At 42.8% G+C, this 10,106-nt stretch overlaps 1 protein-coding gene across 1 annotated transcript in view; it reads right to left on the bottom strand.

Annotated features, from left to right (window-relative positions):
* The window catches only part of LOC125460703 (zinc finger CW-type PWWP domain protein 2-like), a 114,440-nt gene extending 104,644 nt beyond the window's left edge, over positions 1–9,796 (bottom strand). The window contains exons 1-2 of the mRNA XM_059641080.1: positions 9,647–9,796; positions 5,513–5,565 (exon numbers count right to left, since the gene is read on the bottom strand). Of these exons, the coding sequence (XP_059497063.1) occupies positions 5,513–5,565; positions 9,647–9,796 (203 nt within the window). The remainder of the gene's footprint in view (positions 1–5,512; positions 5,566–9,646) is intronic.
* Between the last annotated feature and the right edge of the window lie 310 nt (positions 9,797–10,106).

A 10,106-nucleotide genomic window follows, 5' to 3' on the forward strand; every position in this document is an offset into this window, starting at 1 on the left:
TTAACAAAAATACGTGTTAAAGCAGAAATACCTATAGTTCATTATTTGATGAACCAGATTGTGTAAGTTGCAAATTCTGCTTAAGATTTAAGACATAACCTGGTATTACAATTATATCTTCTTAATCCCACACACACAGTTATATTCACACATCTCAAATATGACAAGTCTCTGCAGAGAAGATAGATTTCTGAAAACAAAAGGCGAAAGAGAAATGCAACACCTAAAGCCTAAAGTTTGGAAACAAAGGGCAAAACATGAAAAAATTGTCACATCTGCTGAAGTTTCCTGTCAATGAAGCTGAATTGCTGACAGTTGTACATTGATGATAAATGTCCAGTTCTGATTCCAATCTACTTGGATTCAAGTGGTTGATGATTGGTCACAGCCCACTACTTCGGATTTTACCAGGCAGACAGAAGTACTCATATTTAGAAACACTGCTAGCAGAATGTCTTCTACGATCGAAGACTTTGTGAGAGACTACAGCTTCTGGGGTATCTTCTTTTCACTCTGACTGCTTGATTTGCAACACAGTATTCTAAAGCCAAAGGGGTCATAAGGAAACCATTAAGAAAAGGCCTTAGAACTTTTAAAGCCAGTTTTTCTTTCAGTAATTTGCTAGGAATAAGCCCCATTTCTGATCTCGTGAGAATCTACATTTATTTGTGTAGTAATTGTAACAAAGTCAGCTAGGTTGATGCCATAGAATATGAGTTCCCTGGTTAGGGCTGTTAACCTAGTCCAATCAGAGAGCCCTGGCTGACAGATATAAAAGGTGTGTCTGTTCACTTGGAGAGCTGGACCAGTTTCAGTACTATGCTTGTGTAAATAAACAGTGACCTGGTGATGAGATACCAGTCACTGTGGAGTTATTTCAGTGGTGATGAAAGAAAAAAATACACTCCTGAAGAAACTTGTTTAGGACAGTCATCTTTGATTTGAGTTAAGCATTTCTGGCATCTTAATATTATTTACGAAGACTGACTCATTCAATCCTGCCATTGAATACTATGCCCAATGTGTTGGCAAATGACTTTGGGGGCAGACGAAAAGCAACAAGCAATTCTCCTGTCAGCTTATGGACCTGCAGCTTTTTGGGTAAGTAGGCGCCTAACATTTCTGGAGGCACCAGGTAATAAAACCTTTCAAGAATTTACGGATTAGATTAAAGAATATTGCCACCCTAAACCTCCTCTAGTTCTGAGATGTTATTGATTTTACTTGGCAGTTGGAGAACCAAGGGAATCCGTGTCAGGACTTTTGTTGAGGTTAAGATGACTGACAGAGGCATGTGACTTTGGCTTAATTCTTAATAAGATGCTGTGAGACCGTTTGCCATGTACACAACATTGAACATAGCACAGTACAGGCCCTTCAGCACTATTTATCCTACTTTTATCCTATTTTAAGATCAAAATCAACCTGCACACCTTTCATTTTATTATCATCCATGTACCTATCCAAGAGTCGCTTAAATCTCCCTAATGTATCTGACTCTACTTCCACCGCTGGCAGTGCATTCCATTCCTATCACTCCGTGTAGAAAACTAACCTCTGAAATCTCGCCTATCCTCCAATCACCTTAAAATTATGCCCCCTTGTGATAGTCATTCTGCCCTGGGAAAATGTCTCTGGCTATCCACTCTATCTACGCCTCTCATCATCTTGTACACCTCTATCAAGTTAACTCTCACCCTTCTTCACTCCAATGAGAAAAGCCCTAGCGCCCTCAACCTTTCCTCATAAGATGTGCCCTCCATTCCAGGCAGCATCTTGGTAAATCTCTGCACCCTCTCTAAAGCTTCCACATCCTTCCTATAATGAGGTGACCAGAACTGAACACAATATTCTAAGTGTGGTGTAACCAGGATACTATAGAGCTGCAACATAACCTTGCGACTCTTAAACTCAATCCTCCTGCCAATGAAAGCCAACAAACCATACATCTTCTTAACAACCCTTTCAACTTGGGTCTCAATTTTGAGGGAGCTATGGATGTGGACCCAAAGATCCCTCTATTCCACCACACTGCCAACAATCCTGCCATTAATCCTGTATTCTGCATTCAAATTCGACCTTCCAAAATGAATCACTTCACACTTTTCGGGTTGATTTCCATCTGCCACATCTTTGCCCAGCTCTGCATCCTGTCAGTGTCCTGCTGTAACCTATAACTGCCCTCCACACTATCCACAACTCCACCAACCTTCGTGTCATCAGTAAACTTAATGACCAGCCCTTTCAAATCCTCGTCCAAGTCATTTATAAAAATCACAAAGAGCAGAGGTCCCAAAACAGATCCCTGTGGAACACCACTGGTCACCGAGCTCCAGGCTGAATACTTTCTGTCTACTCCCACACTCTGTCTTCTGCTGGATAGCCAATTCTGTATCCAGACAGCCAAACTTCCCTGAATCCCATGCCTCCTTACTTTCTGAATGAGTCTACCATGGGGAACGTTATCAAATTCCTTACAAAAATCCATCTACACACATCCACTGCTCTACCTCCATCAATGTGTTTTGTCGCATCGTCAAAGAATTCAATAAGGCTTGTGAGGCAATGACCTGCCCCTCACAAAGCCATGCTGGCTATTTCTATGCCAAAACTATGCTTTTCCAAATAATCATAAACACTATCTCTCAGAATCCTCTCCGATAGTTTGTCCACCACAGACGACTGACTGGTCTGTAATTCCCAGGATTATCTCTGTTCCCTTTCTTGAACAAGGGAATAACATTTGACACCCTCCAATCATCTGGTACTACTCCAGTGGACAGTGAGGAAGCCGTGAGGAGTAGTATCAGGTGACTGCAGGGTGGCAAATGTTATTCCCTGTTCAAGAAAGAGAACAGGAAAAATCCTGGGAATTACAGGCAGTCAGTCTTACTTCTGTGGTGGGCAAACTATCGAAGAGGATTCTGAGAGATAGTGTTTATGATTATTTGGAAAAGCATAGTTTGGTCAGAAATAAGCAGCTTGCTTTGTGAGGGGCAGGTCATGCCTTACAAACCTTATTGAATTCTTTTACGATGTGACAAACGCTTTGATGAAGGTAGAGCAGTGGATGTGCTGTACATGGATTTTAGTAAGGCATTTGATAATGTTCTCTATGGTAGGCTCATTCAGAAAGTAATTGCCAAAGGCGCAGCAATCTCTTCTCTCACTTCCCACAGTAACCTTGGATATATCCCATCCTCCCCAGGGTATTTATCTATCCTCACGTTTTTCAAAATTTCTAACACATCCTCCTTCCTAACATCAACCTGTTCGAGCATATCAGCCTGTTTCACATTGTCCTCACAAACTACAAGGTCCCTCTCACTGGTGAATATTGAAGCAAAATATTCATCAAGGACTTTCCCTATTTCCTCCGGCTCCAGGCACAAGTTCCTTCCACTAAACCTAATCGGCCCTACCCTCACTCTGGCCATCCTCTTGTTCCTGACATAAACATAGACTGCTTTGGGGTTTTCCTTAATCCTACTTGCCAAGGCTTTTTCACACCCCCTTCTAGCTGCCCTAAGCCCATTCTTCAGTTCCTTCCTGGCTACCTTGTCACCCTCTAGAGCCCTGTCCAATCCTTGCTTCCTCAACCTTCCTTCTTCCTCTTGACTTGATGTTCCACATGTCTTGTCATCCAAGCTTCCCTCACCTTAACATCCTTTCCTTGCCTCAGTGGGACAAATCCATCCAGTACTTGTAGCAACTGCTCCTGAAACAACCTCCACATTTCTGTCATGCATTTCCAATTTATGTTCTGCAGTTCCTGCCTAATAGCATTGTAATTCCCCCTCCCACAATTAAATACTTTCTGACACTGTCCACTCCTATCCCTCTCCATGACAATAGTAAAGTTCATGGAGTTGTGATCACTATCACCGAAATGCCCTCCCACCGAGAGATCTGACACCTGACCTGGTTTGATGCCAAGCACCAAATCCAATGTGGCTTTCCCTCTAGTCAGCCTATCTACATACTGAGTCAGAAATCCTTCCTGGACACACCCGACAAAATCTGCTCCATCCAATCTATTTGCACTTAGGAAGTTCCAGTTGATATTAGTGAAGTTGAAGTCACCCATGACAACAACCCTATTATTTCTGCATATTTCCAAAATCTGTCTCCCAATCTGTTCCTCAGTGTCTCTGTTGCTAGTCGGATGCTTTAGAAAACTCCCAATAAAGAGACTGCTCCTTTCCTGTTTCTGACTTCCACCCATACTGACTCTGTAGAGAAGCCCTCCTCGATGACCTCCATTTCTGCAGTTGTGATACCATTCTTGATTAGCAATGCCACTCTCCATACTCTTTTACTTCCCTCTCTATTTTCTTTGAAACACCTAAGCCCTGGAACATTCAACAAATATTCCTGCCCCTGTGATATCTAAGTCTCCATAACAGCCACAACATCATAGGTCCAAGTACTGATCCATGCTCTAAGTTTATCACCCTTATTCCTGACACTTCTTGCATTAAAATAGACACACTTCAACCTGTCATACTGGCTGCAATTTTGTCCTTTCAACTGTCTATCCTTCCTCACAGACCGTCTGGATGCTTTATCTGCCTATATACCAGCTACCCCATCCTTTGATTCATAGCTCTGGTTCCCATCCCCCTGCCAAACTAGTTTAAATCCTCCTGAAGAGCTCTAGCAAACCTCCCGCCCAGGATATTTGTCCCCCTCCAGTTCAGGTGCAACCCATCCTTCTTGTACAGGTCCCACCTTCCCCAGAAGGTATCCCAATGATACACATCTCTGAAGCCCTCCATCCTACACTATCTCTGTAGCCACGTGTTCAGCTGCACTCGTTCTCTATTTCTAGCCTGTGGCACCAGTAGTAATCCTGAGATTACCACTCTGCTCGTCCTGCCTTTTAGCTGCCAACCTAACTCCCTATATTCACTTTTCAGGTCCTCACCTCTTTTCCCAGTTATGTCATTGGTACCAATGTGTACCACGACTTCTGGCTGCTCACCCTCCCTTAAGAATCCTGCAGACTTGATCCGAGACGTCTCTGACCCTGGCACCCAGGAGGCAACATATCATCCAGGAGTCTTGTTCGCAACCGCAGAATCTCCTGTCTATTCCCTTAACCATTGAATCTCCTATCACTATCACTCTCCTATTCTCTCTCCTGCCCTTCTGAGCCACAGAGCCAGTGGCCAGAGACCTGGCCGCTATGAATTTCCCCTGGTAGACTGTCCCGCTCAACAGTATCCAGAGTGGTATACTTATTATTGAGGGGAACGGCCATAGGGGATCCCTGCACTGTCCGCCTATTCCTTTTCCCTCTCCTGATGGTCACCCAGCTACCTTTATCCTGTAACTTGGGTGTGACTTCCTTCCTGTAGCTCCTTTCCTTCACCCCCTCAGCCTCCCCAATGATCCGGCTTCATCCAGCTCCAACTCCAGTTCACTAATGCGGTCTGTGAGGAGCTGGAGTTGGGTGCACTTCTCGCAGGTGAAGTCAGCAGGGACAGTAGTGGTGACTCTTACCTCTCACATTCTACAAGAGGAGCATGCAACTGTCCTAGCTTCTATACCCTCTGCTCTAGACTGCCAAGAGAAAAAGGAAAAATAATGGCTGTAACAGCAAGTTAAGTGGTCACCTGGCAGAGTTACTGAAGCACTGTGAGATCATGTACTATGAGCACATGATTCCATGGCAGTCAGGACCATGGCCTTGTTACAAGTTGCAATGCACATGAAAAGCAGCCCAAACTCCATGTAGATCAGAGTTCAAGAAGATGTTTTCTGAAGGACAATTAAGGATAGGCAATAAATGTTGCCCTAGCCAGTGGGATTCACATAATTTAAACAAATATAAAAGACTATTTAAGGTCCAGAATAATATTTTCTGAACACCATAATGTGAATCATGGATTCTGATATTTTTGATAATTGTTTGCTTTGGTCCTTGATCATCAACTTAGAATTATCGAAGTACAATGGTATTTCACATCAGAAATGTAGCCTGGTATTTGAACACTGCAGTACTGCATGTTTTAGCCTATTTAATCTTTGCAAATGATCTGCTGAAACTGTTGGGAAAAATAACACCAATTTAGGTCATTAATTGGTGAATGCAATCCAATTGGGCAGGTAACATTGCAGTTTCTGAACCATTAAAGTCTATGGACTTGTAATCATTAAGTTATAGAGTCATAAAGCATGGAAACACGCACTTCCATGCCAACATAGTCCTGCTTGCCTGCGTTTGGCACATATCCCTTCAAACCCTTCTTATTCATGTTGCTTGTCCAAATGTCTTGTAAATGTTGAAACTGTACTGACATCCATCGCTTCCTCTGGCAGTTCCTTCCACATACCATTCACTCTCTATGTAAAAACACTGCCCTTTTCCAAATCTTTCTCCTCTTACCTTAAAAATATACTTCCTACTTCTGAACTCCCCACCCTAATGAAAATACCCTTGTTATTCACATTATCTATGCCCCTCATGCTTTTAAAAGCCTTTATGGGTCACCCCTCAACTTCTTATGCTCCAGTGAAAAAGGTCTCAGCATTTCCAGCCTATTTCTATTATAATTCAAGCCCTTCATTCCTGCCAACATCCTGGTAAATCTCTTCTGAACCCTCTCCAACTTAATAATATCCTTCCCATAGCACGGCAACCAGAACTGCACACAGTCCTCCAAAAAGAGAACTCACCAATGTCCTGTACAACCTCAATAAGACATCCCAACTCCGATACTCAAAGGTATGAACTATGAAGGCAAGTGTACTCGATGCCTTCTTATCCAGCCTGTTTATTTGAAAGCTAGCAATGAGAGGTCAAATTATGCTGCAGACATTTGTACTTTGCACCATACCAACTATTCAGTAGAATGGAAGCAGGAGCGAGGGATGGCAGGTTCTTGAAGTCTAATTGCTAGTCATTTCAATTAAGGCTAACAGTGACCAAAATTTATAATACTAATTTAACGTTAGCAGAAAATAGAAATTATTTCCAATACTATTGCTAAAATTCAAGTGTAAATGAACTAAAGATTGCTGCGCATGCTTTTCATATAATCCGTACCATTTCTGTGCTAAACTAAAGAATATGCCAACAAACTCATCTCAACAACACAGCAGTTACTTGCAAAGCACCTAAAAAGTGTCGGTTGAGGAAGAATTTCTTCACTTAGAAATTGGTGAATCGTCACTGCCCCAGAGGGTAGTGAAGGCTTAGCGGTTGAGTTCGTTCAAGAAATAGACCTATAGATTTCTACATATTAAAAGCATCAAGAAACACTGGAATAGTGCAGAAAAATGATGCTGAAGTACCAGGTCAGTCATGATTTTATTGAAAAGCAGAGAAAGCTCAAAAATCTGAATGGCCTACTCTCGCTCCTATTTCTTATGTTGTATGTTGAGTTACCAATTGAATAAGGGGGCTAGTTTGCCAGCTGTAGCAAGTGACTGTATTTTTGGACCAATGATCTCTCTGCTTCTTCACTATTTCCCTCTCACTCAAGGTACTGACCACTGGGAGCCTCTTTCATTTTATTAAGTCTCCATTTGGATCTTGCTACATTGATTTAGCTGTTCTCTGTTTTTCTCTCATTATTGTGAGCTGCAGGAACACACTATACAAAAAAGACAGAGCCTCCAGGTTTTGGGACAGAGTGGTTTAAGAAGAAGCCGGAGATACATTTGCTCTGTGTGGAACTGAGAGCTCTCCATCTAAATACCTTCAGCTGTGTTTTCTCCATATCATCAATTCATGTTCAGACTTGCTCATCTTCTCAGATGTACCTGAATCCAATTGCGCTGTATATTGCTGAGATTTACCTATTCTCATTTTACTTGACTATAAAAATGCAGTTTCCTTGTGTCCTTTTGCATGCATGTTTTGGCTGCCAGTCCAGAGCTCAATTCTTCACTTCTATTTCTCTTTTTCTTCCTCTTATAAATTGTTCTTTACTCCACCCCGACCCTTCATTCCTGTTGTCTTTTCTTCACTTCTTTCATCCTGGTAGTCTACCCTCTGAATTGTCTACTTCATTCTGTTGCTTGCTTGGCATCCACTGAAAGACTCATCAAAACACTTTTTGCTTCCTTATGAAGACATACCAAACTGTTCATCCTATTCTCTTCACAACCTTTCTGCTCAGCATGCTGATTGGGCTAACGTTGACTATATCCTCCACTTTCAAATCAATCCTCCACTACTGACTGTGGGAACTCTGTTGATGAATCAGCTATAACCACCTCGCTCCACTTCTTCCTCCAGAATCTAATTTTTGAGCAAAACATATAATATCAATGATAACAAGGTGTAGGGCTGGATGAACACAGCAGGCCAAGTAGCATCAGAGGAGCAGGAAGGCTGACGTTTCCGGCCTAGACCCTTCTTCAGAAATAGGGGAGGGGAAGAGGGTTCTGAAATAAATAGGGAGAGAAGGGGAGGTGGATAGAAGATGGATAGAGGAGAAGATAGGTGGAGAGGAGACAGACGGGTCAAAGAGGCGGGGATGGAGCCAGTAAAGGTGGGTGTAGGTGGGGAGGTAGGAAGGAGATAGGTCAGTCCGGAGAGGACAGACAGGTCAAGGGCGGGGGGGGATGAGGTTAGTAGGTAGGAGATAGGGGTGGGGCTTGTCAAAGTCACATCTTGCAGATTTCACAAATAATGCTTCTATTTTCAAGGGATTTAATTGTTTCCTTACATGTCTAGAAGGAGGAATGAAGTTCAACTCATAAACCTTTAAAAATACTCAAGGCTAAGATTACACTGATGTGTGACAAATTACATGGTGCTGCTTTGGTAGTTCAGAGATGTGCAGGTTAGGTGAATTAGCCATGGTATATTGCCCGTAGTGTCCAGGGATGTATAGGCTAGGTGGGTTAGCCGTGCTGAATGTGGGGTTACCGGAAAAGAGAGGGGTCTGAGTGGAATGGTCTTCAGAGGGTTGGTGTACACTGGAAATGGGCCAAATGGTCCCTTGCTGCACTGTGGGGTTTTATGAAGGTTTAAACATCAAACTTCCTTAAATTCAACACAAGACTCAAGTGTCTCTTTCTCCAGTCATATTTTTTTTCTGGTGACACGTGTTCAGCTTTTGAGAAAAAAAGACTGTCGGCTGTTCATTACCCCACTTCCTGTAGTGTTAATATTATGTGTTCCAAGGATCAGAGACTTCCATTGTTTGGATAAATTTAAGAAGTTAGGATTGTTCTCCTCCAAGATGAGGTTGAGAGGAGACGGGACTGAGGTATTAGACATCATGAGAAGACTAAGCAGACATGGATAAACAGTTCTCTTTATCAAGAGGGCGAGAACCAGAAGGCATTGATTTGTGGTGCATGGCAAAGTAATGAAAGACGATGAGGAAAACTATTTACACAACACTTGTTTGAGAATCCTGAATGCATGGCCTGAGAAAACGATTGAAGCAGAGTTAATTAGGACATTCAAAAGAAAATTGGATAAACGCCTGTAAAGAAATGTAATAAAAAGAGTGCAGTGCGAGGGGTAAAGAGTTGGACTTATTGAGTTGCTCATGACATTGCACAAAACCGAGGGATCAAACGGCCTCTTCCACACGGTACCTGTCCTTTAATTTGAGTGCAGCTTCAGCTGAGTGCAGGAGCCTCCCAGGCTGAATTAACTCCGAGTACTTTCTTCACTTACCTCTTCCCGAGTCGCTTGGCCTTGGCGGGTCTGCCGCTGTGGGATTCTACCGTTATTCCCTTCCCGCCAGAATCCGAGCGCGTGGTGGCAACAGGCACGTGGACGGAGGGCGGCAACGGGTGGTGTTGGTGGTGGAAGCTCCTGATACATGAGCGGTAGGAGTGAAGTTTAAAAAATATAGTGATTTTTCGTGTACCTTCTTCAGATTAGTCAATCAAAATGAAGTGTGAAGGTGGGAACACCGTTTTCTTTGCCTTAAGCGCTGTTGTCAATAGCAAATAAAAGCTCACCGCTGATCCCTGGCTCAAATCGACCGCACGGTTATTGGCAATTTCATAGCTGGAAATGGATCGCAGAATTAACTAATTTCAAATATTACGGCACAAGCACGACTGACATGTTGAGTGCAATGGTAATAACCTTTCAACTCACAATGTTGAGTTTTCTATCCATTGTCATA

Source organism: Stegostoma tigrinum, chromosome 2 (assembly GCF_030684315.1).
Source record: "Stegostoma tigrinum isolate sSteTig4 chromosome 2, sSteTig4.hap1, whole genome shotgun sequence".
NCBI classification, from domain to species: domain Eukaryota; kingdom Metazoa; phylum Chordata; class Chondrichthyes; order Orectolobiformes; family Stegostomatidae; genus Stegostoma; species Stegostoma tigrinum.